This window comes from Pantherophis guttatus, chromosome 1 (genome assembly GCF_059756535.1).
Source record: "Pantherophis guttatus breed Tessera chromosome 1, ASM5975653v1, whole genome shotgun sequence".
In the NCBI taxonomy this organism is placed as follows: domain Eukaryota; kingdom Metazoa; phylum Chordata; class Lepidosauria; order Squamata; family Colubridae; genus Pantherophis; species Pantherophis guttatus.
Window position 1 is genome coordinate 110,432,654 of NC_142063.1, and position 27,461 is coordinate 110,460,114.

The 27,461-nt window shown below is 37.6% G+C and overlaps 1 protein-coding gene across 4 annotated transcripts in view; it reads right to left on the reverse strand.

The window, feature by feature from the left end:
- The window catches only part of PKP3 (plakophilin 3), a 74,957-nt gene that overhangs the window by 34,287 nt on the left and 13,209 nt on the right, over nucleotides 1–27,461 (reverse strand). Inside the window, exons 1-2 of one of the 4 annotated variants that reach the window (XM_034416707.2) lie at nucleotides 9,282–9,302; nucleotides 8,327–8,516 (exon numbers count right to left, since the gene is read on the reverse strand). In XM_034416707.2, the coding sequence (XP_034272598.2) occupies nucleotides 8,327–8,516; nucleotides 9,282–9,287 (196 nt within the window). In that variant the 5' untranslated portion in view covers nucleotides 9,288–9,302. The other 3 variants (XM_087883244.1, XM_034416705.2, XM_087883247.1) reach the window with 3 other exon arrangements.

The window sequence follows — 27,461 nt, forward strand, 5'->3', positions numbered from 1 at the left end:
GCTTAGCCTTGTTTATGGAACTTTGTCATGCACCTTTTGTGTGTACATTTTTGTCTTGTGTAACATTAATATTATTCATAAACTCAAGGAACATCAGCACTTCTTTTTTGTAGCCACCCCTATAATATGCAAGTAAAAACATCAGGAAAGAGTAATATAAATGCATTTGTTTTTGTCTGCACCCGGCAGACAGGCTGGAAAAAAAAAATGCAGCGCCCTTTAGAAATTTGGCCAAGGTATTTTTTTAGAATTCAAAACATGAAGAAATTCTAAGTAAGATAGGTATAATATTTGAAAAGAATATTGAAGATTTTAAGAAACTGAAAAAAAATCTATTTTTTCCCCATAGAGAGCAGAGAATGGCTTTCCTGATAATAGAAGGTAATTGAAACAGATCTCTGTTAATAGAAACAAAGCTGCCTTTCCATTGTTTTATGGGAATGCAATTAAAGTTTTAAAAAATGTTAAAAAAATCATGCCCTTAGCCACATTTTCTAAAACTCGGGTAGTAGGCATCATTCAGCATAGACTACTACCTACCTACTCTTGCACATTCAAGGAAGCAAAAGTGATCTCTGACTTGCCATTTTTTTCCTGTGGTTAAAATCTTCAGAATAATACAAGTTTCATTCTGCTGGGGGAGAAAATGTTCAGGCTGTTTCAATTTTTATTCTAATGGAATACAGCCCAGTAGAAACATTTGAGAGAACATTTGAGTGGGGTACTTTGTTCTAAGCTAAGAATAAAACTTACTTTCTGTTTTATGCATATTCCTATCAACCATGGAAGTATGCCATGGGCACTGCTTATGAAATGGATAAAACTCCTTTAAATGCCTTCAGTACAACAGTGCATTCTTTCTGTACATAAAAGTATATTTATTTTTGAATAGCATCATCAAAGAACAAAGTATGATAATGTCTTGCCAATGGCAACTTTAAAATAAAACAAAACAAAAAAGAAACAACGTTCAATACTGGACACAGAGTAGCTGTTAGGGAGAGGAAAAACAGAGAACAGCCAACTTGTCATTTACAGCTGCTGTTCAGGAGGCAGAACAACTTTTTTCCCCTATTGATTTAAAAGGAAGAACTTGAATAAATAAGAAGTACAAAAAATCAGATTGTGCTTTAGTATGAGGAAAACTTTCTACTAATAATAGTTTGACAATATATAGTAGACTTCTCTCACAGGTTGTAGACAATCCTTCAAACGAGAATTTTAAGAAAAGACTAGAACATTATTGATCAGGTATTCCATTATTGTACTCTGCATTAAGCAGAGATCTCATTAGACCAGCTCTAAGTTCCTTTCTCATTTCTATTCCCATAATTTTTTGCATTAGGCTAGCACCAATTTGATATGCAACAATATACAATGTTTACCTTTTTTCAAAATGTCTTGCCTTCTTTGCGGTTGCTAAAAAGTGTGGGATGTATATTTTATAAGTAAGTAATAAAAATAAATAATTTGTGCAAATTTATGTCCCTGTTAAATGTACCAGAATAAATTTGATCAAGCTTTTTCTCCCTCATTCTCCCTCATTCTATTTCTACCTTGTTAGCAATCTTGGAAATTTTGGATAGCACACGGTTTTTTGGCTTGCTCCATTTTGGGGATAAACTAATCCCAAGTAAGCCTCCAAATACTTTATTTTTTAACAACAACAACAAAAATAATGTAAAACTTAATTAATGTAATTGACCTTTTGGTGCAAGAAAATAATGCTTGCTGGGCATTCTCGTCTTTTACAAAGAATTGGCTAGGTGTATACTTTTATATGAGCCAGTTTGGTGTATTGGTTAAGGCATCAGGCTACAAACAAGGAGACGGTGAGTTCTAGTCCTGCCTTGGGCATGAAGCCAGTTGGGTGACCTCTCAACCCTGGGAAGGAGGCAATGGCAAACCACTTCTAAAAAAATCTTGCCAAGAAAACTGCAGGGACTTTGCCCAGGCAATCTCTGAGAATCAGACATGGAAGAACAACCACCACCAAAAAAACAAAAAAAACCAACAACAACCCAACCAAAAAACAAAAAACAAAAAACCCAAACACTTTTGAATACAGATTTCATCAGAAAGAAATGCTTAATCTACAGATGGTAAATGAAGCAAAAAATAACTTATAAGTGTCCAGGTGGTAGTATGCTCAGGCATGCATGCATGCACACCAATTCTATTATTTTGGATCTTTATGGCTGAATCCCATACATCTTATTCAAATTCCCCTATAATTATCTATGAATGGAGATAGCCTGTTTTGTTCTTAGAGATGAAAACTGCTGAAAATAGAAGAATGGGCAGGAGGTGCAAATGTTGCTACTTAAAGTCAAGGATGCCTTTGATAATTAGCGTTACAATAGGCAACCAGCTTGACTGATATATTCAACCCTTTTTCTTTCCTTCTCTATTCACTTATCTCCTCCCTGTGTTTCATCTGTATTCATCCCCTATTATTCTGTGATGTGTGTGAGAGAGAATGGCTGGTACCTACAATGAGGGAATCAAACTATTTAACAAACGGGTTACTATATTTTACTAATTTTAATCAGTAATTGTTTTTATTCTGATTCTATCCTTCTTGGAAGTGGGGTTTCTAGCAGGTTTATTTATTTGTTCAGTCAGTCCATATACATAATATATGCACACAGAAGTGTGACATGTACACACATTTATGGGGGGGGATCTGAACAGGAAATCATACATTGATAAAGGAAGTTGGGAACTGCCCAGTGTTTTATCATTTTTTTTCTCTTATATTTATATTCATATTTCTTTTGGGAGATCATTTTATATTCAGGGTAGTCGTCTGTGGTAATTACAAAAGGAGCCACATGAGCCATCAACTTTCATTCTAGCTCTCTTCTTCTTGGATCTAATTGTGATCTTGTTGTGGATCTTGTGCCAATCACTTCTAGTGAATCAAGTCGGGGCATCCTCTTAGTGGCCAAATATCACTTTTTATATTTTGGGGCAAACAAGTGGTAACATGGACTGGAATGGGGGAGAAGATACAGGAAAGCTATTTTTAGACTTACACTTCTATTTGCTTAAGCTTTATGTGCACAAAAATTGATAGAAAAATATGTTGTTACTCTTCAGTAACAGTGAGAGTAGTGAAGGCCACAAAGGCAGAATTCAATGTCCATGATCCGCTGTGGAACTGGAAATTACACTCCTGTCTTAAACAATTAAACTGGTATTATTCTCTAACTGGGCTATTCTACCTTTCTGAAAATACTCTGCAGAAGCCTATCTTTAAAGCACGCAACAATTTCACTATGAAAACCATTATATTGTCATCTTTTCAGACCTAAGCTTCAAAACAGAGGAGATTTTCCTCCCTGAGATCTACTGCATCAAAAACCAAACAGCAGAAAAAAACAGGTACAAAAAAACCCCCAGCTTTAAAAAGAAAAAGAAAACATGTCAACAAAACATCAGGTGAGTCAAGGCTGATGACTTGGAAGGATTGCGATCCATCCTCAAAGCATATACATAAAGGGATTCCCCAGTTCAGTTTTGGCACAACAAGAAACTAAAGACAATTGATGATACACAAGTTAGGTTATATAATATAGTTACTATAAGAATATATATAGGATATATAATACAGTTAATATAAGAATGTATATATGTGCATATATATCACCATTTAAGTATTCTAGAATTCTGGGGGTTATGCTACATTATGAGTCAGCATAGGTGACTAATGTTAATACCTATATTCTGTGTAAGAAGGCACCAGGGCAAGTTTACAGAGTTCCTTTCTCAAATCAGAATAATCCCTGTAAGCATATGCTGATGATGATTATTTACTAGCATACTGCCTATTCCTTTTAAAGGCACAGTTGAGTTGACATGATTAGTTGGCCATCTTCTCAATAGTGCTATTCAGAATCTGATTCCCATTTTCTTTGTGGCAGTTTCTGCCTTTCTACCCCCTTGTCTTCTCTCACTTGTTCAATCACTTCCACAGGACAGAAGATGTATATAACGTCCAGCTTCCTCTCTTTCCAGGGGCAAGTGTATCACATTCAAGATGCTTCCTCTTAAAAGGATTAAAATCAATTCTGTATGCTACCATCACAATCTTTTCAAATGTGGTTGTGGGGCAAAGAGGACAGGACAGCAGGAGGAAGACACTTCCGTAAACCTAACTATGCTACATGCCATAGTTGAGACACACACACACCCAGCTCTATCTCTACTGAAAACAGAGAACAAACAGGAAATTCTTTGTTTTTTCCCTGAAGGACTTAAATGTAAGCAGTTCAAAAGCTCTTTAAAGACAGTATTATCTCACCCCTGTTTTTGAAGGTGAAAGACCTCTTATCAGTCACTGGAGGGCATCGATTCAGAAAAGAGTTAATAATACCAAGCCCATTTATCCAGATCTACTCCTACCCCCAAACTGAGAGAGATTTTCATGTAATCTTATTATATGAGCCTGCTCATATAGTATAGTATGAATCCATATTTAGTTAGAGGAAGTCTTTCATAACAAATGTCCTTAGAATCGATATGTTCTTTTTTTCTTAAAATGGGATTGGAGGAGGAGTTGCAGCATGTGACCTGTGAGCCAAAAGTATCTCTAAACCATTGTGACACCATGGTCTGACAATATTGCTGTCTATGATTGTAGCAATGCAAATTGCCAGATAACAGCAACATTTCTCACTATTGAACACACCTATAAAATTCAACTCCCCCAACTCTGGATAGAGTCCCAAGAACGTTCCACACCCTTTTGCACTCTGATTCAGGTGATTCACTCTGAAGGCACAAATAAACCCACAAGTGGCCTCAGTGACTCTCACAGAGCTAATGGCCAACCTTCAGAGTGCTTAATAACCAGATGATTGAAAAGAATATAAATCGATCCATTCCCCACCATTCAGTCAGAACTAAAGAAATTTCTTGGATGAGAACTGAAACGTTTTCAAGAAAAAAACTAAGAAAGCCCAACTGCCTTTTGAAAAGCACTTTTGGGACAACCATGATTGAGAATATCTACAGAAAACTCTGCCAAAAATTCAGAGAAACAAATTGGCCCTCCAGTATCTTTATTGTGCTAGTATTCTTCTCTATGTAACATCTGCAGGCAATCTAGTATTTTCCAGATATATTGAACTAAACACTCAGCAACATGATTGAGCGTGGCCAATGGCCAGCGATAAGAGTTTTAAGATTTCTGGAGGGAGCACTGCAGTATGACATGTTTGAGCATTATCCTTTCTGTCAATAGTAAATCTCAGCCCAGTCTCTCAACTACCGTTGGTCTGGGGCCGATTCCCTATCACACAAAACAATTTAGACCCCATTGGATAGCTGTCTATCCTACATCCATTAAAGATATACATGTTTCAGAAGCAGCCAGGCCTGAACCTGTACCAGGTCTGTACCATAATAGGAATCATATGTATGTATGTCTTGAATTTTATGGGGAAAAAAGAAATATGTATTGAAGTCTGCATAATTCTGATGCAGGAAGAAGATAAATAGGTTGTTAGTGGGAAATGTGTGGCTTTCTAGAAATACAAATCCCAGCTTCCTGCATTATTGACCTTGCTAGCTCAATATTGGTGCTCACCAATATGTAAAGGGTGAGAGGTCCTTCATCCTGGAATATATTACTGGTTCCTGAATAATCTGATTAGAAATGTGACTTGCTTATTCTATAACTGTGGATAATTCATATTTCAATCCAATTTAAGATCCCCATGTTATTTAATAATGACTTTGTGTAAATCCTATCTTTCTATTGGGTATCTAACAACACTGTAACATGCAGGATAGACATCAGGGCAGAATATGGGGTTAGTAGTCTATTATTAGAGTCAGACCGATATATCAAAAGCTAAGCAGACACAAAAAGCAAGGTCCTGGTATCTTCAAAAGTGGTTTACCCACTTCTGAAGCATTAATCAGAGTACAGTTCAAAGGAAATTTAGTTAGCATAATCCTGTGCAATGTATCTACCACCATTCAGCAATCTCAGAATGTTATGAAGAGATAAATTAAGATAGCCATCACAATGCTTTTTAATACAGAAATTCAAAAGAACTTCAGAGAACTCATGAAGCAGAAACAATGAGTTGATAAACAGTGTCAAGGAGAGTTCAGATGGGATATGTTAAGAAACCATCACCTCAGCAACAACCCACACTCAAGTCTTACCTTCTCTGCAGCAGTGCTAAGTCTAGAGAAGAGCAAATTGCCATATTGATTTGAATTTATCAGAAAATGTATCATTTCCTGATAAAGAATTAAAGATGGCAACTTTTATCCAGACTTTCTACTGAAGTTGTATGTAATAAACTAAACAACAATGATAAATTAAATAATTTATGAAACTTTCTTCCCAATTTATCAATTATGTCAGAACAGTTAGGTATTCTCTTAAAAAGATTACAGAAAGAAACTTTCAAGCCAAACTTCCCCAGCCAGAAAGTACAATATAAAGAGTCTGACTAGCTTTGGTGGATTACTTATATACATATAAATTAAATTAATAAAATTATTATACGTCTCCTAATTTGGGAGTTTGTCTCAAACTCCCAATAAAAAACATGAAAAATAATGAACAGAAATGCAGCCAAAATCTCTCAGACGCCATCTTAAAAGGAAACAAAATGGGTTTCTTTTAAATGCTAGTCAGTTTTTCAGATGTAACAGAGCAAAAGCCTAGTAATTAGAAACAATATAATTGTAACAGATGCCATCTAAAAAATGTGAAGTTCAAAACTATAATTCTGCTCAATGCTTTTATTAGTTCCTGGATTGGCAGACATCCAACTGATACAACTTTCCAGAGATCCTGGGGTTGTGAAAACAACACCAAATTGATTTTTTTTTTTGTTAGTGATGCAACTATGAAAGGCATAATGACTCTGACAAGGAAGGCTTTTCTAACAAGGCATTTGTTAATTAGTGAGAAATAAACTCCTGATTCACATTGGAAAATGCGTAGTTGAAATAAAAGGGGAAGGGCAAATTCAAATCCTACTCTGTTCAGCTATTGAATTACTTGCACTGTTTTCAATAACTCAAACATACATTTACACGTAATAAATCCAGTGGGACATAATCTCCAAGTAAACATGCCTGGAATCAAGCTTCCCATCTTGTTTATCTCACTATGCTCAGTCTTAAACCTTTTTTTACTAGAACTCAGCTGTATTTACAGTACTTTAGTGGAACCAACTCCTAAGAAAGTATTATTCTGATAATGGTTCTGTATTACACAATATTTTGAATAACTATAATATAGTATCAATAAACAATTAACTTAACAAATTCCTTCTACTTTTTTCACCATGAGATAAGCTTTAGATAAGTGATGGAGATGCGATTAAAAAAGAACAGCATGGAATATAATATTCCTGAATTGGTTTAGAAAGAATAGTTATAGTTTTGAGTTTCTTCAGTTTATGTCATTCTTTTCTGGGGGAAAAAAAGAGGAATGAAGGAGTATTCTAGTTATCTAAAACCTAAAGACTCTCTCCTACAAAACTGGGAGTCAGCAATGCAACATAAACTGGTATAGTTACCTTGAATGAAAAACCAAATTAATGAAAGGCAAAACTTTTCTCCTATCTTATGCAATCCTCCTTTTGGCTGACAAATCTTTGGTACTACTGTCTCTGATATGAGATGAATAGAAGGCTAGAAATTAAAGACAACATGTGGATTTCCCATCACTTTCCATTAACTTAGAACTGCAATTGGAAAAATAAGGTTTTTTTAAAAAATAAAAGCACAGCTAATCACTGTTTCATAGATTTCAAAGAAGCTTCAACACTGCTGCAATCAAGGTCACACACCCAACCCAACATATTTCTGGAAGCAATATTTGCATCAGCATTCTTGAACTAACTCCTCCAAAGTCAGCTTCCTCCACCATTACCCCACCTCCCAAGTCCAGGCCTTTTATAGATGCAACACTGGAGAAGAAATTTAGGAGAATTCACTGAACAATCGGAATGGGATGCAATAAAAAAAGTGTCCTTTTTATTCTAAAGCCGAGAGGCTTATTAAGAGTTCCAAGAAATTCTAAGCCAAGTTCACCTCCTCAAGCAATCACTGGGTAGTTTTTGGCAAGCCATGATTTGTTTGTTTGTTTGTTTACCCTAGGAACTAGGGAGAGAGAGAACTGTCACTCCGCAAAGCATTCGCGAGAAACTCCTGTGGTTAAATGGCCTCCTCAACCCACTCAAGTCCCCTTATAGCCCCCTTAGATGGACGCCTCCACCCTCTTTGCTCTGGAAAAAGGCCCTAAAAGGTCATCTTCCCCACCCCCGCCATCCCTCACTCCAGCGCCTACCTTTCAATTCGGCGTAGTCCGAGAAGGCTCCGTTGCTCCTGGGGCCCGAGTGGCTCTTCTGCAGCATCCGCATCCGGACTTGCTCCTGCACCCGGGCGTTCTTGAGCAGCTCGGCGTCCGGCACCTCTTTGCGCTTCCTGTCGAGCTGCTGGTCCGAGGGCAGCGCCAAGGAACACACACCGTTCTCCGGCTGCAGAGCCGACAAGAAGAAATTATTTTCCTGCATGGTGGCAGCAGCCGAGCAAAGGGGAGGACATTCAAACAGGCCCCGGCTCTTTTCTCTCTCTCTCTCTCTCTCTCTCTCTCTCTCTTTTTTTCTGCCTGAGGCCTCGTTGGACCCAGCGAGAAATTGCTCGGACGGGGAAAGGGGGGGGGAGTTCCCACAACTCTGCGGCTGTTTTTCTCTTGAGCCCGAGCGGGCAGTTCCACACTCCGAAAAGGCGCGAACTTGTCTACAGGTGGCTCCGGCAGGCCTTTCCTCTCTACCTCGGTTACTCAGCTCAAGAAAGTTGTTCCACTCGAGGCGCGGCCGGGCGCACAAAGTCCTCGTAACCTCCCCGGTCCCGCGCCATGCCCGTCTTCCCCGCCAGCCTTGTTTTGGTCTCCTGGGACACTCCTTGCCCAGACTTCCCCTCCCCCCCCCGCCCGCTTTACTTGTAACACACCTACGGGGTCACACCCCTTTCCCTAGCAACTGACACCGGTTAAGGAAGGCGGGCTTTAAGGCACCGCAGGCCGGCCGGTTCCACCTTAAAAATAAATAAATAAATAAAATAAAAAAAAGCAGGTGAGGCGTTTGGCAAGCTGCGAAATTTCCGACAGAATCCCAAAAGGGGTGCCCGAGATGCAACCGCCGGCCCTGCCCTGGCTCTCGTCAGCCTCCGCAAACCAGCCGAAGCGGTCCTGGGTGCGGCGAGGCCTTCGGGGCTTGAGGGGGTGGGGTGGGGTGGGGTACCATCATCTCCTTTCCTCCTCCTCTTGTTGGGAGCAGCGAAAGTTACAAATCGCTTTGGTCTGGCTAAGGGAAACTTGTCTGGACTCCTTGGGGGCGGAATGGCCGGAAAGAAAGCAAGGAAAGAGAAGGCGCGCGGCCGTCCCGCCTCAGCCGAGCCCAGGTTTTTTTTGTGTGTGTGTGTGTGTTTTTTTGCTCCCCTCACATTGCAAAAAAAAAAAAAAAAAAGTACGCGTCGAGCGAAGAGGACTGGCGCGCCAGCCGAGGCAGGTCAAAGTCCCGCGCTGCTTTCTCCCTTTTCCCCACCCAGAAGCCCGGGAGGCGCTACGCCTTGCCGAGTGTGCACAACCCGATCGGCAATTACTAGGGACGCGTCGCTTCCGATAGCTGGACTTCAAAGAAGTTTCAAGGGGAGCAAAAACACAACGCGGAGATCAGAGAGCAGCTGCTGGCTTGGAAACTTCCTGCAAGGGGTTCCCACGTGTATCACCCGGCTGTGTTTTCGTTTTCTTTGGAGGGTGGTACCACGATTTAAACTCGCCCGGTTTCAGAAGAAGCGGAGAGAATTTCACATATCTATGGGGACAGCCCTCGTGTCCTTCCCCATCCTCCTTATCTCTCTCTCTCTCTTCCCCCCCCTCACTACTAACTAGTCAATTATTTCCTTACATGCTGCTGCTTACACACATTTACGTTTGTGAGTTTCTTTGTAATTTTTCCTCCACTTGGTAACCTTTTACTGGACTCTGCAACCTGACCCTTTATGCTTGTCTCCAGTGCGTTTAACTGAAAGGCAAGAAGAATGCATAAACAGCCCGTGGTTGAGTAGCATATGCTGTACAGAGTGTTTGCACCTTCCCCAAGTCAAATGTGAGGACAGGGACTTTCCTTACAAATAACATGGAAGAGGATTGTCATTCCCTTTTTCTGGGGTTTAAAAAAAAAATCCCAGGCTGGTTTCTAGCTACTATATGGCAATGGTGAAATCCATTTTTTTTTTACTACGGTTCTATGGGTGTGGCTTGGTGGGCATGGCTTAGTGGGCGTGGCAGGGGAAGGATACTGCAAAATCTCCATTCCCACCCCACTCCAGGAGAAGGATACTGCAAAATCCTCATTCCCTCCCCACTCCTGGGGGAAGGATATTGCAAAATCTCCATTCCCACCCAACTCTGGGCACAGCCAGAGGTGGTATTTGCCGGTTCTCTGAACTACTCAAACTTTCCGCTACCTGTTCTCCAGAATCTGTCAGAACCTGCTGCATTCACCCCTGCTATATGGGTACCTAGAATTATTGTTCTTTATAGTAATAGTAATAAATAGTAATAAATAATAATAAAGAACTCACTGGAGAAGAGCCTAATGTTGGGAACGATTGAGGACAAGGGGCAAAAGAAGGAGACGACAGAGAATGAGGTGGCTGGATGGAGTCACTGAAGCAGTCGTTTTGTGCTTAAATGGTCTCCAGAGGATGGTAGAGGACAGGAAGGCCTGGAGGAAAGTTGTCCATGGGGTCGCAATGGGTCAGACACGACTTCGCAACTAACAATGAATAGTAATAGTATATTCTATAGGGCAGCAATTGGTCCTACACTTGACACCCACCTCTGTGTCATTCCATCAACCTTGTTGCTGTCTGATTAGGTTTCTCCACTGGGAGATATTTACATATTAAGAAACAGTTAAATGATATTAAAGTAGCTCAGATATTTCCAGTCTGTAAAGATATGGCTGGAAGCAATGGCCCTTGAGGAGGGATGGAACCATGCGGTGAGATTTTAGGATTGATGATATTCCAAATAGTACTACGGTAATAAAATTTGTCTACAGTAGTAGATATGAGCCATCCTCTCCCCTCTTGCATATTACTAATTTGGTTCATTCTTGAAACAACAATTATTTCTGCAAATATGCCAGCCTGAGGCTCGCATGGAACAATAATTATTATATGTACCATGTTCATAGTATTGTTTTCCTTTGTATGGTCTCTAGCCAAATAATAATTAACTAGCATTTATGAAGTGCTGTCAGATGTCCAGATGAAAGACTTTCTGGAGGTATGTAGCCTTGATAGTACACTAATAATGAGGCCCAACCCTGTTTAGCTTTATGAATTCCACACAGCACAGCACAACACTGAGTATCCAGTTATTAAACATTTCGTGATTAAAGTATGAACCATCCTCTTGGATAAGAAAGCATTCCCAAAGGAAGATGACTTTGTTAAAAAGGAGTCACCCTCTGTTGTGGGAAACAGATCCAAAATGTCAGCAATTGTCAAGTGTTGGGACAATCTGAGCATTTCCCAGAACTATATTCAGAATGGAAATAAAATTGCATTTTGCTATGCTTACACATTAAAAGTTTATGTATAACTTACAAACATTTCAATGTATTCTATCAAACATAATACCATAGTCTTGGACACATTAATTTTTAGATTCATGTTTTTCATTGCATTATGCAATGGATCTAAAATTTGTGGCATATCATTTGCATTCTCAGCCAACCACTTGAGATCAGCCACTTACATATAATACACTTAGTAATGCACCAATGATGTCAGCCCAAGCATTCCTTGGAGAAGTTTGTTAGCACTTGCAGACGACTATGGAGGATATGGATTACTTTAGACATGGTTGAAGGCATTTTCCATGGGAATTCTTCTATGGAAAACTGCCCCTTGAAATAAGGATAACCTTAATTTGCATGGCCTTCCAAATATTTCTTTTTTAAAAACCCTTTCTCTTAGAAAGCCACTGAATAGAAAGCTTTCAGGGACTGATTCAGTGGTGAAATCTAAAATTCGTTACTACTGGTTCTGTGGGCATGGCTTTGGGGGTGTGTGTAATGTGACTGGGTGGGTGTGGCCAATTTTTTTTTTTACTTTTAAAACCATTTTTTCTACAACCTCTTCAGCGAAGAGGTTTTTTTAAAAAGCCTCTGCTGATCAGGCAACTCAGCTGGGATCGTCAGAGGCATTTAAAAGAAAAAAAAGGTTTTTTTTTCTTTTAAAAGCCTTTGACGATCCCAGCTGAGCCACACGATCATCAGAGGCTTTTTTTTTTAACTTTTAAAAGCATTTTTTTGGCCGAAGAGGTTGTAGAAAAAATGCTTTTAAAAGTTTTTTTTAAAAAAAGCCTCTGATAATTGTGCGGTTCAGCAGGGCATGTGGGGTGGGCAGGGATTTTTGCTACTGGTTCTCTGAACCACCCGCCTCCATCGCTACCGGATCAGGCGATCTGGTCCGAACCGAGAGCATTTCACCCCTGGACTGATTACAGATTACCAGAGTTGGAAGGGACCTTGTAGGTCATCTAGTCCAGCCCCCTGCCCAAGCAGGAGACCCTACACCATTTCTGACAAATGGCAGTCCAATCTCTTCTTGAAAACTTCCAGTGATGAAACTCCCACAACTTCCGAAGGCAACTTCTGTTCCATTGGTTGATTGTTCTCACTATCAGAAAATTTCTCCTTACTTCTTGACTGATTGTGGAAACATGATTACCTATGGTACATGAGTTTCAATTAATGAATGAATATAACCTGTATGACTTATTATTGTTCCATGTACTAATATCTGCAAACCATTTAAATCTACCTGGATAGAGACTGTAGATAAATTGCATTAAAATAACAAAAATTCATATCTGTTTCTCTTTCTACATATCTTATCATCTCTATCTTTATCTCCATCCTATCTATCTATCTATCTATCTATCTATCTATCTATCTATCTATCTATCTATCTATCTATCTATCTATCATTTATCCTATACAACCAAGGACATTATACATCCATCATACTGCCTGTTCTGTGTTGAATCTTTCACAAGATATTCTATTTATTCTCATTCTGTACATGCTTTCATCAATATATATGTTACTTCATTCAGTAAAAAAAAACACCTTCAGTTCCATATTTGTACATAACATCCTGTAATTCAAGCCTTAAATAAGTTACATAGCTATTCCATAAACAAACCATAACTATATTTTGATATTTCTCCAGAAAAAAAATTCTATTCATGTTGCCTTACCATTTGAAAGCATTCTCACGTTTATGGCTTCTTCATCAGTTTTTTTTTTCATGTTTTAGCATTTATAGTATTTATAGTATTTCTTTCAAACTCACCCTTCATATATCACATTTTTTGCCATATAAAACTGTAATATTCTTATACCAGCATTACCATACTCCAGTTCCATCCCAAATCACATTTATTTTTAATTATATGCACTCTGCTGGAGGCTCTTTGCTATCTTCACAGACTTTCAAAGTAATATATAAATTATTTAATCATATAGTATTTTTGTTTATATCAAAATTGTTCTGCATTTTCTCTCCTTTCTTAACCAATCTCTTTAGACATTATTTAATATATTTTTCTCTCCCTTATTTTTTGCAGTATATTTTAATTCTCACCCACACTAGTGGCTATATCTTTCTATCTCTATCTCTGCCGCAGTCTCCATCTTCATATCTAACTATACTTTATCCCAAGGAATGTTGTAGGAATCATCATTTCCCCAGGCATTCTTTTTCATACATAGGTATAACTCTACACATTTCTGTAATATAAATCTCTATTCCAAATAGCTTTCACATCATACTTCCTTTCATATACTTTCCATTCATTCTGTTGGGAAATTAAACTACTAGTTTAATAGAGGATTCTATTTTTATCTAGATAGATAGAGGATTCACACTTTATCTTCTTGCAATAGTTTTGTTTTCATGTTTGTTCTTTTCACATCTTTCTTTTCTTTCATATCCCTTTCCCCCAAAATCCACTATTGACAAATAATGACCTATTCCATGCTGAAAAATTCTCATTATTCTTATATCTTTGTATTAGTCTTTCACGATAAAAACGAAATTAGTGGTGCTTTTTAAATAATTCTTTTTTTCCATGTACAGAAATAAAGACAGAAACATTTGTTTAAACAACATACTGTATACATAATAAATAGACACTTTTCTAAATACTTATTCACCAAATATTCACCATTTTCAGTCTTTTTTTGGTCTCAGAATAATATAATCATATTCTGTATACTCTTATCATCTTATTTTCAGACATCCATTTATGTCACCTAAAAGAATATTGCCCCCCTAGCCCCTAATTTGATCACTTCCTTTGAGAACATTGCACAATTTTCCTCAAACTCATATCCAGTTCTTCCAACATTACCATCCTCTGAAATGTGACACTCAGATAGTGCAAGATATAGATTCCATACTTCCTATAACAGCCTAGGTGACACAAATTCATTGAGGCTTTTACAGAATGTTCTTTACTATAGAGAAGGCCCATACTAGGTCATCAGCCTTGGTCATGTCCATGTCATACACAGCATTCCTTATTAATGGTAAAAAATAATCCTGGTCAGTTTTTGTATATTTTGGCTAAAATCCCAGAAGCGAAACCTAATTCAATCTTATTTATATGTGGAGATCTGAAATCCAGGGACTGTTTTAACCCAACATAACATTGACTGCATCCCACTAATTAGGAGGCACACAAGTACACCAGTACACACTTAAAATACTAATCCTAGAAAATCTTAGGTGGTTTGGGAAGGGGGCAGGACAGGAGAGCAGTCTTCAACATGACACATTATATTCTTATCTGTAACAGCCTAAGTGCAAATAGTGTTATCCCACCCAAGACATCTCTGTTTACTTGATACAGGAAAACAGTGTGAGGTCATTTTCATGATTCATCACAGAAAACTTTGTCTTTGTGGGAAGTCTGCCAAAATGAGAAGTGGGTCAGCCTGTGGTGACCACAGCATAAAATATGCATGACATCAATGTGTTCAGTTCCAAGTCTAGTTTTTTAAGATAAAATCTGTCCCAGGTGTTGTTTGTGCTGATTCAATGTACTTGCTTCCTTGTTTCTAATGGTGGAGTACTCTTGAATGTTCTAAGGACACCCCAATTCTGCCACTCCTTATACTTTTTTCTATGTTAAATGGAGATTGAGACTTTTCAGATGAGATAGATCTTGTGGTCAGTCTTTCCGCCATGCTTGTTTTTTAGTGCTATTTCACTAAGAATCAGGGATGCTACTTTCAGAACAACTGGTCCTTGTTATTTCCTTTAAAAATGGTAGAGAGACAAACAGGCTTCTTTATAGATTTTTTGATCCTGCATTTATTATTTTTATTTTATTATGTTATTTGCCCAATGTATCAAGTGTCGGGCAGATGGTGAGAAAGTTTCCCCCCAGCTCTAACAACTATGCTGCGGCCACCTTGCTTTTTAAGCTGTTTATTTATTTATTACATTTTTAATGTATAAGGTGACTCTGGGCTATGTGATGAAATCTCCAATAAAAGCATCAGATGCAAGGAATGGACATTGCTGCAAACAATGGAGCAGGAGGAGCCATCAGATAAAAGTGGAAGTGGGCTTTTGCTTCCATCCATTCTTCAATGTGCATTCACTTTTTAAATAATGATTTTATAAAGCATTATAGTTAAACTACAAACTAGTACAAACTTCAGAAAATAAAAGAATAAAAAGAAAAAAGTGCAGAAAAAGGGAAAATATTTTAAAAAGAAAGAAAACACAAGAATACAGGTAGTTCTTGATTTACAACAGTTCATTTAGTGACTGTAACAGTGATTTATGACCATTTTTCACACATACGACCATTGCAGCACTCCCATGGCCACATGATCAAAATTCATATGCTTGGCAACTGGTTCATATTTATGACAATTGAAGTGTCCTGGGATTATACGATCAGCTTTTGCAACCTTCTGACAAGCAAAGTCAATGGGGAAGCCAGATTCACTTAACATCCATTTTATTAAATTAACAATTGCAATGATTCACTTAACAACAGTGGCAAGAAAAGTCATAAAATGGGGCAAACCTCACTTAACAAAGCACTTAACATTTAGCAACATAAATTTTGGGCTCAGTTGTGGTTGCAAGTCGAGGACTACCTGTATAGCAAAGGAAAAGAAAAAGAAGTGACTCCTTCATTCGTCACAAGAAGTATAAACAATTTTAACAATTTATCATTTTCTTTTAAAATATAATCTCTTTATTCCATTATCTCATCTCTTATGTATAAACAGATCCTTTAAATCTCATCATTCAGTCCTGGTCAGCAAAAGTCCATTAAGTGTAAGCAGAAATAACCATGTATCTATTTTGACCTTGATCAGATAATCATGATCTTTAATCCCTTCAAATGTACTTATCCCTTTTCATTTTGTCAAAAATCTCAAATTGGCTGGCTATGAGATCAAGGGCATCTTTGATATAATGTGTACCTAGTACCTTAGGCGCATAAATCACAATGAGGTACTTTGCACGTTTATCTTTGCATCCTGAACCATTAAAGAAATGTATCTGCTAACTTTTACATTCAGAATGAGATCATTTGAATCTTATCTTGCCTTTTTGTTTTCATGTCACTGAAACCTGCATCACAAAAATGGTCTACATCAGCCACATATCTCTAATATGTTTTGGTTGCTGTTTCCCCTTTCTGGTTGTTCTACCAAACTAAATTGTACTGATACAACAAGAAATAAGTGTATTAGCTAGGCAGCCATTCCCAAATCTGGTATCTGCAGATATTTTGGATTTAAGCTTCTAAAATCTTCCAGCCACCTCAGTTGCTTGCACCACATTGCTAAAAGTATTGACATACAATGAGCCTTGCAAGTAATCTTGCATGAAATGGCCTTACTTTAAAGGAAACCCAGAGAACAAACAGGAAAGTACTTTTACAGCACTGTCTCAGAATTTAAAGAGTGCTACCTTCATGTGATTCCTTTCTAATGGCTTTTTGTGGCTGAAAGAGAAAAATGCCTGAAATACAGTTAGTCCTCGATTTATGACTGCACTTGAGCCCCAAATTCTGTTGCTAAGTGAAAAATTTGTTAGGTAGGTTTTGCCCCATTTTATGACCTTTATTGTTATAGTAATTAAGTAAATCACTTCAATTGTTAAGTTTAGTAACATGATTGTTAAGGAAATCTGACTGACCCATTGAGTTTGATTGTCAGAAGTTCGCAAAAGGTGATCAGATGATGCCAGGACACTGCAACTGTCAAAAATATAAGTCAGTTGCTGCTAAGCATCAGAATTTTGGTCATATGACCATGGGGGTGCTGCAAAGGTCCTATGTGTGAAAAATGATCATAAGTCATTTTTTTCAGTGTTGTTGTAACTTTGAATGGTCACTAAATGAACTGTTGTAAATTGAGGACTATCTGTAGGTAGACAATCTAGACTTTTTGAAATTGTGAAAATTTAGGAGTTTGGACAAATACATTTTTTTTTAAATTTGATTTATATGCCGCCCTTCTCCGGAGACTCAGGGTGGCTTACAATGCGCTAAGCAATAGCCTTCATCCTTTTGTATATTTATACAAAGTCAGCTTATTGCCCCCACAACTGGGTCCTCAATTTACCTACCGTAGAAAGGATGGAAGGCTGAGTCAAACTTGAGCCTGGCGAGATTCGAACCTGCAGCTGGTCTTAATAACAGGGTGCTTTAGACCACTGTACTACCAAGGCTTTTTAATCCACACTTGTTCCAGTTCCCCTTGTACATCACCATACATCTGTGAAATTGCATTATCAGCTTTTAAATTTCCCTGTGAAACTTGCCATCTTCCTAAAACAAGCTTCCAGGGAAAATGGGTGCTGTCTAACTTTCTGACGCTCTAATATTTCACTGGCAGATGGGAAAGCGCAGAATGATTTTGTTTTGTAGTCTACTTTTCAGCAACTCACAGACAACTGACCAAGGATTGATTTGGATCCTGTATTTATAACTGTAATCTTGATGTAGTGTAAAGCTGGAATCCAGACTTTATATGAACAGTCTTCCTTCGTGTTGAAGTTGTTTGAATGTTTATGTATCTTGATAGCTTCTTTATGCAGTTACACGTACTTTGACATAGTTATTAGTGCTTGTGTGTTTTCAAATTGGGTCTTATATCCATTATGAAGCAACACATAATTTTTCAAGCTAACAATGCCTTTCATATTCTTATTCATATTAATACTGCATTTTGTGATTCCAATATATCTGTCCACAACTGCAGGGGATGCGGTAAATGGCTGATAATGCGAGTGGATTTTTGTCATCCTTGGATGAGTGAATGATTTCTTGAATTTCTTCTTGACTTGCAGATGCTTTTAGGCTGTGCTTCCCTAATAGTTTTCCAGGTTGAGTAACTTTCTTAGTATAGGAGATGTAGTAGTACATCTTAGTACTGGATGTAGTTTGTCCTTGGATGTATATTCGTTATTGTTTTTATTGTTGGTATGCTTGATCTTCCTGGCAGAATATTCATTAACTCATAGAGTGTTTTCAAAATGGCAAGTAGGTCAAAGTAGCATGTGCAGCTGCTTATAGAAACTACTGAGATACATAAACACTCTAACAATTTTAACAATAAGGAAGGTAGTTTGAAGGTCAATAAAGACTTGAATACTATACCAAAATTAAACCGCTCTTAATTAACCAGCATCAAAAATAATTTATAGCAGCTTCACCTGAAAGAACACCAAGCAGTAGCCTAAAACAAGGCGAATTAGGAATTTCTTCAACATAGACCAGTTGGAACTTTAGCTAAGTTGAAGAACCAATCATCTTTCTTGGATTCCTGTGACATGGACGAATTAGAAATCAGCTCAGCTGGAAATATCAATCAGAAATCAAATTAGCCAGTTACAAATACAAGAGCCCAGGCAATCCTTGCTCATTTGGTTGTCAGCTGCCAAGTGGGACATTATGAAATAACTTATTATGCCTCTGAAGTTACCAGCCACAGATGCTGGAGAAATGTTAGGACATGAGAAAATTAGACTGAAGCTTATCATTTACGCTAGCATAAATATTACTGCATTTTAATATACCAAGCTAACTTTTTACATATTAACTATGTATTGTATTATATGTATTACATTATAACTATGTACTGTATTATACTGTATGTACTATGTTATCACTATGTAATATATTAACTGTTGGAATATTCTGTCTTTCATAAGAAAGCACATACATTCTTTCTGTATAGAAATTGCAAATGTAGTTATGGGAATATGCCTTGATGTCTAACATTTCATATCTGAAAAAGAAATTTGATACAGAATTTAACATGGAAGACATTTGGGGATTATAAATCTGTTACCACATCTAAAATATGGGTTTCTTTTAATATAAACATTTTAATATTTAATTTTTTGATTATTTGTTAAACAAGGATAGATTTTTAAAATTGATTAGATACAAGTATTTTTTTTACTCAGGTTTACCCTTTATGTTGTTTTGATTATTGATTCCCTATTTAATTTGACAATGATCTGCAGTTTTAAAATGGGTTTTCAATTTGGTTAATTAAACTAATATTATTCTGATAATATATACTCAATTTACTTAATTTTATGTTTGTAAATCTTCTCTGTTTACTTTGTGCTGTGCTTTTTTTTCTCTTTTGCTTCTGTTTCTTTCCTTTCAAAATGTTTTACACACAGAGAATAGCATTGTCACCAAAGATGAATTTTGCAGTATGGCCACAAATTTGAGTTCTCTTTTAACCAGCAATTGCTCTCTTGGTTAGCACTGTGAATTTAACATCCAGCATGGCCCCAGGCTAGGAATATTCACATTGGTTTTTCTCAGAACTTTACACTATGCTAGTCATTTAAAAAAAGTTTGCTTGTATGAAACCATTTTCACTTGCATTTTCTTGCAAGAGATACACTTAATCAATTGGGGAAACCTTGCATATTACTAAAATCAAGGATGCATTGATTTGATAAAGAAACTATTCAATACTTTCTTGGAGTTGTCCAATATAAGGAAAGATTGTGCATCATTACCATTTTTTTAAAGGAAATCTTGCTTGCTATTAGTTTTTTAAATATTTCTGAAATCCAAGAGAATGCCTGGATTGTGCAGAGTATAGACTGTAAAACATTGAATATAATCTATTTATTACCGTTGCACTTTATGTTTAATTTAGAACTGCCCAAAATTTGCTAGGCAGAAGTTTCTGTTTGAATAATACAAAATTTCCTAGCCTCTGGGAATATGATTACCAATCCTGAGTTAAGATGATCTTGGTAAAATGGTGCATGTAGACTTATGTAGATGTCATACAAAAGGAGTAACTGAGGCTAGAGAATGCCCACCTCTCAGGGATGTTGTAATGTTCTGCAGTGCCATTTGGATTTCAAATGGGGCCTAGGGTCCTTTCCTGTTGTGCCTCTAGAATTCTCTGTTATCAGAAATATCCAGAAATCTCAGAGGGTTGGTGTATTCATAGCACCATACAACACAACATTCTAACTTCAGCATGATAAATTTTGATGTGTGCCAAATCTACTTCTGATGCCAGCCTGTTCTTGGCTTAAAAAACAAAATTTTATTAAGCTCATTATTTAACCTCTCAGCCTCATAAACAGCAGAATAATCCAGGACAACGGGTTTAATCCTGGGACATTTAAACAATCTAAACATGAAAATGTCCATTCAATAGCGGTTTCTTGAAATCCACCTGCCTGCTTTTCCAGGTGGTGCCATTCAGTTTCTCTTTCAGCTCAAATTTCTCTCTCACAGTCAGTCACAAAAGCCTTTCGAGGCAGTCTTCTTGCAGGGCAATCAATACACTTTTTGTCTCCACTGGAGTACTGAAGCAGTTTAGCCATGAATGCGAAACACAAGACGAGGCCATTTGAGAGTTGCATCCAGTGAAAAACTATGAGCTGTCATTGGAAATTGTGACTTCATGCATGAGTACAGTAAAATCATAGCAGATGGCAATGGAAGGGGCAGATGGAGGACAGTTTGTATCAATATTATGAATACCAAGAACTGCTGCTGTTTTCAATAGCACTTTTAGCATGTAAAAAGGCAGCATATTTTTAATTGAACTGATGTCCATAAAGAACCTCAGCAATGGCTGATGTGGTTCTGCTGTGCAATTGGAGCAAGACTAGATTATATCCCCTGTTGGGCACCATCGAAATGTATAAGAATTACCACTTCCCAAATTTCCAGACAGTAGCAGTGTTGACTGCAAAATCTGGGAATTATAGCTGGAAAACAGTAAGTGGAAATTGGACATATGAATTGGAAATTCATATGCATGAAGTTATTGGACCCTGAGCATGTCTCTTTGTCAGCCGAGGTCACGAGTATCCATTTTGACAGGCAGTGCTCCTTAAGGCAGTCTCCCCAACTGACACTCTTTAGACTTCAGTTCCTGTAAGACGCAAGCAGCACTGCCCAATAGCAGAAGGCTGAACTGAGGTCCTCTACTGTCTCAATGAGATTGTTTGCGGAAAATATCCTTAAATAGACTCAGCTGTGTTTTGCAATTGAAAATTTCCCCACTACAGGTAGTCCTCGACTACTGAAGAGACTTTCAGCTCAAGATGCATTGTGTGTGGTTTTTTTTCCTGGAATCACATGTAAACATATGACTCAATATAAGTAGCTAAAGTATATGAGTGGGGACTTGGTTGATTATGAGGAAATAGATTGCTGGGCTGGAGAGACCTTTTGTCCTTTGTCATGTTATTTTATGTCTCATTTCCTGCTTCAGCAATCCCGTTTTTTTTAAAAAGTGTCTTTGGAGTCTACCATTATTTCTAACTATAGACATTACATTACGGGTTACCACTCCATACAGAATTATTTCCTGTCTGCCACCTTAGGCCTTTGGTCAATTTCCCATTGGGTTTTATTCTACCTCATAGCCATCTAATTTGGTAATCCTGTGTTAAGAGCCAGACTTCCCATTGTCACTGTTAACAATCCCCTACTGCCTTTAAAACCTCAGATCGATGCATATCAAGCCATCATCAGGCACATAGACATAAACCACATTTACACACCATTCAGAAGAAACAATAAAAAACTGAAAAAGGGAACAAAAAGATTAGATCACCTGTTGCCAGCAATCAATACACAGATAAACAGGGATTAATATCAGACAAAAAATCAGTGAAAAACAACCTAATCAAACATTTACCAAGGAGAAACACCCACCCCCATACACAAACACAACAGCACTGACAGAGCAAGCTACTGCATATAAACAGAAAGCAACCCCACTCCATTCTAGAATTGAAGATATTACCTAGCCTGGTAATGAAATGTTTGCATGTCTACTGATGCCCCAATCCTTTCTGGAAGGTCTAGCTCAAGATTCTTCACTGCATAGTAATCAGAAATTACAATACAGTAGTAGCTAAAGCAACACTATCCATAAAATATTTTATGCTAATATTTTATTCTAGAAGAATGATGGGTTTATTAGAAGATGCTGCCTGTTAAGTTAGTAAAGCACAAATTTAACTACTCTCTGATATGGGCTTTGTAATGACTGAAACTATAATGTGGATAAATTAGAAGACTGAAATTGGCCCACCTCTTCAAACCCATTTTAGGATCCAGATGAAAGTTGCAGATACAGAGATATAGAGAAAAATTATTAATATTTTTAATTTCTGTTCCATGTACTTTATACTATCTAAATTTCCAACGAGACTCTGTTCTCTATTTTTTCCGTTCATCACCTTTCTAATCACTGCAACTGCATTTCCTTATAGACAATGTACACAGCCTGTCCACGTACTCCATGAAACCTTAGGTTTCCATGAGAACTTTATGGGAATTCTGTGAAGGCTTAAAGGCAGAAAAATATCTCCAAATAAGCACAAATCCACCTTTAATATATAAAGTTGAATGAACAAATTACAACAAGCAGAAGTTTTGTTTATTGCCAATTTTATATCACTATAATTTTGTCTTTTGATCGTGGCTCTGGGATTATGCGGTCTGAAAAAAATCTCTGTTTAAAATCTCTGCTCTAGATCCATTTTAAGCAGGATTCAAATCTAATTTTGAGGTAGAAAGTGCTTTGGTTGCTTTGTGAGATGCTTTTTATTAACTCTGTAGAAGTGGGGGACTTTAACTGGGTGGATTCTTTCCATGGCTTTTTAACACCAATCATTATGGTGTTAAGAAGCCTTCTGGCTAGGCTGTTTGGTCATTTCCATAAAGAATTCCCAAGAAGATTTTCTAATGGACTTCCATCCTAACCATTTTTATCTCATGTTAGCATCTTATTTATTAATGTTTTGATTTATCTATTAACATAATGTGTCTACCAGCTTAGTTTCACAAGACTGGATGAGTATCAGTAAGCATATCAACAGAAATGCCATTGATACAACATAATACAAGTTTTTAAAAAATTATGTTTCTCATTAAATGTGTTCAAGATATTTGCTATTTTTGCCACCCAAACCCTGTAAAAATGTTTGAATCATCAAAAATGGAATCAAAACTGTTGGAAATATATTCCAGGAACTTCAATAGAGAGTATCAGAACATATCTAAAAAGTAGCACTGATTTTAATGCAAAAATGTGTTTATTTTGGCTCCAGGCACCGTGAGTAAACATAACTAAAAGACAGGGTGTCTGGCCCCATAGCAATTCATTGATTGTAAGAAACAATGAACAGATCCAATTCCATTCTTTTGTATGTGGCCATGATGGAGAATTTTGATTTTTGCAGGGAGGAGATGAGCCAAAAGTAGCATGTACTAGTCTCTTTTCGAAAGGAGTAGAAAGATTCTGCATTTTAATATAGTACATTTCCTTTTTAATTTGCAATGGTTGGGAACATACAATATACTAAACCCTAGTATAAAGTAATCAAATCTTATTTCTGAATTTATATTGTTGAGTTTGTTAAGCTCAAACAGGCTATGTTGTGACTTAACCACATGCTAAGCCAAAGCCTGTGATCTCACACTGTGCTGAAACTAATATCCAATGTTATTTAATGAATTGTACAAATCTAACAGATTTGCAGTGTTTCAAACAGTAATTTAAAAAAAAATTAGATGTGCCAAAAAAAGAAAAAAGAAAAAAAGAAAAGAAAAGGGTGTGTTTGCTGATTTAAGCAATTTATGAGTGTCTCACCCTCTGGTCTAACCCTTACAAGACTTCCAGATGGGTGACTCTTGGCCTCTCCCTCAAGAGGATGAATGGGCTTGGCAGAGGAAGACTATCACCAGCATGCTCTTTACCTGCATGGCAACTGCTGGAGAGATCCCAGGTCCCTTGGCTTCTTTTGGCAGTCAATGAGATCTTTCCTTAGGGGAATGTAAGGGCCAAATTAGACATTGTGTACATTGACTAATTTATCTGAATCAGATGTAATCTCTCTCTCCTCTCCCTCTCCCCCTCCCTCCCTCCCTCCCTCCCTCTCTCTGTCTTCCCTCTCTCTCTCTGGATGTGTCCATTTATCGCTAAAAATAAAGTGGGGAGAGATAAAATTCACCTTCTTTCCCTTTACCTGCCTCTTTTTCTTTTCAAAATCAGTTTTCTACCCTATGCCAGTTCATTTTTTGTCTCAAAATGCCAGATGGATAGGAATGTAAGAAATTTAATTTAAGTCAGAGAAACAATGCTGCTTTCTGAGATCATCCCCCAATCTACCTTTAGAAGCACCCTCCCTTAAAAGCAAATTGGCAAGTGTGTCCTGAACAATCTGCACACGCCTCAGGTGCTCAGATTCCTAATTCCATGTAGTTCTGTTTCTCCTCATGTACCACCCAATGGGCTTGTTTTTTTACCCAAGTTTCTCTTTGCACAGTGTGCATGCCCTGAATAGCATTTCCCCAAACTTGCATGAATTTTGGGCAGCAACAAAACATTCCTAATAAAACAGATAAAACTTCTGAAAGTTGTCAGTTGTGCTCTGGGAAAGCATCTTCCAGTGTGAAATGCAGCCAAATCTGGCAATCACTGCAGTTAGCAATTGCTCCATGTGCAAGTTAAATCTTGTGTACAAGTCCTGTGGTTGGTTACACCCAGCCCAAGCCTGGGAATCTCCCTACAGCCATTCCAAGATCTAAGAGAATTCCTAGCTCCAAAAGAGCAGATGAGTGTCAAGGAAGCAATTGGTTTTCTTCTCTCTTATGAAAACAGATGGGTGTTTTCCAACTGACAAGTTTTCAGTCATTCCTCTCTGTTATAATGATAGTTGTTGTTTTGCACAGTTCAATGACACTGAAACACAGTTCAAGGACACTAAAACACATTTTATTGTGTACAAAGAACATATAGTGCCTGTATGGGAGATGGCATGGGTAATGTTTGCGATGGAGTTGGATGAAGGCTGTGGGCACCATTTTTGAAACGCTTAGAGGAAAAACAAGAAACAAATGAAATAAATCAGCTACAACTCTATGTTCTATCCATGTCCATATTTGTTTAATTCTGTTAAGATTTTCTTTGCATGTGTTTCTATATGTGCCCATCTTCAAGTTTCGATAAACACATGTATATTTTTCCAGTCAATGCTGTTTCAAGGGATGATTCATGATGGTGACTAGAAAGATTGTATTAAATGTCTCTTTTATTAGCACAATAGAAGAATAGCACTGATCTGTTTTTTTTTAAAAGCAGCATTATAGCATTATGGATGTACCATACTAATAATGGTAATTAGAAAACCATTTTAAAATAATATTTTTGTCACTGCTGCCATAAATCATTTTGCTAAAATGACAGGAAGTGAAAAGATTTCCTCTCAGCATTAGATATATTTAATTGCAATAACATGCTTATAATTATTCTTTGTGATTACTTCAGTACCTTACCGCTCTTTCAGTTATTGATTTTAAAAAATGATAACTTATCCATTCAAAAAGTTATATTCAGGCAGAGGTTCATCTGCCTGTAAAATAATTACCTCATGTTAAAATCAGATTTCTTTAAAAGTGAAAAGTAATTTTACTGGTATCTATAACTATGGAGATGATCTCCTCTTCTGTTCTCAAAAATTATGGGTACAACATCTTTACAAAATTATGGGCATAATTATGGGTGACCATTTTCTGTGGAGTTTACATAAAATGTGAATGATAAATTAGGCTGAATCCACAGTAAACCTGTTGGAACCAATCTTCATCTTTCGGTACTTCTCTTAGAGTAGACTTAGCCTCACCCTTTTTCAACACAACCATTCACTTTGAACCTTCGAAAAACAGTGAAAATAATACCCATTTTATCATGGAAAAACCCTAATGAATAAGGAAAAGGCCAGAATGCAAATAATAGCATGAGGAGAGAGCTTAGAGATGCAGAAAGCCATTCAGGATCTGAATGTAAAGATTATTCCATTAAAATGAAGAACAATTGCTTAGCTACCAATTTTTATTATTTTTCAAATTTCTGTACCACCCATCTCCCTCAAAGATTTACTCATTTACACATGCTCAGTAGATTAATGTTACAAATCTAGGTAATTTGGCTTGTATTATCCAAACCTCACCAACAAAACTGACACCAGCCAGAGCATAGAATAACCCAAAGAAATAGTGCAAAATAGGAAGATATGGAGAGACCTGGCATGTAGAATTACCAAGACTCGACAATGAATGAATGGGTAACATCAATGTTCATCATCCAAACCTAGCTGGGCAAGGGTGAGTATACTTTTCTGCGTGTCAGATTTGCCTTCAGTTTTGGGTTTCAGTTTCTACCATAAACTGTGCAAGATAGGGAGGTGTGATGATGATGGTATTGGCCAAAGTCTATGTCTCAGAGGACAGGCTATGTGTCAGATCATGAGATAGAAACAAATTGGAGATAATCTTTAGGCACTGCCCACTTCCTGAGATCTCAAATCTTATCAATAAGGTAAAGGTAAAGGTTCCCCTCACACATATGTGCTAGTTGTTCCTGACTCTAGGGGGCAGTGCTCATCTCCATTTCAAAGCCGAAGAGCCAGTGCTGTCCGAAGACGTCTCCATGGTCTTGTGGCTGGCATGACTAAACGCCAAAGGCACACGGAATGCTGTTACCTTCCCACCAAAGGTGGTCCCTATTTTTCTACTTGCATTTTTTTGCGTGCTTTCAAACTGCTAGGTTGGCAGAAGCTGGGACAAGTAACAGGAGCTCACCCCGTTACGCGGCACTAGGGATTCGAACCGCTGAACTGCCGACCTTTCGATTGACAAGCTCAGCGTCTTAGCCACTGAGCCACTGCATCCCTTGATCTTATCAATAGGCTGGTTTTAAAATCTTCCCAGCTGTTGTGGTCCGCCAGCAGCCTGTGGAACTGGCAGTGGAGTCGGACAGCGATGAGGCTGAGGAAGAACAGGGACCAGTCCT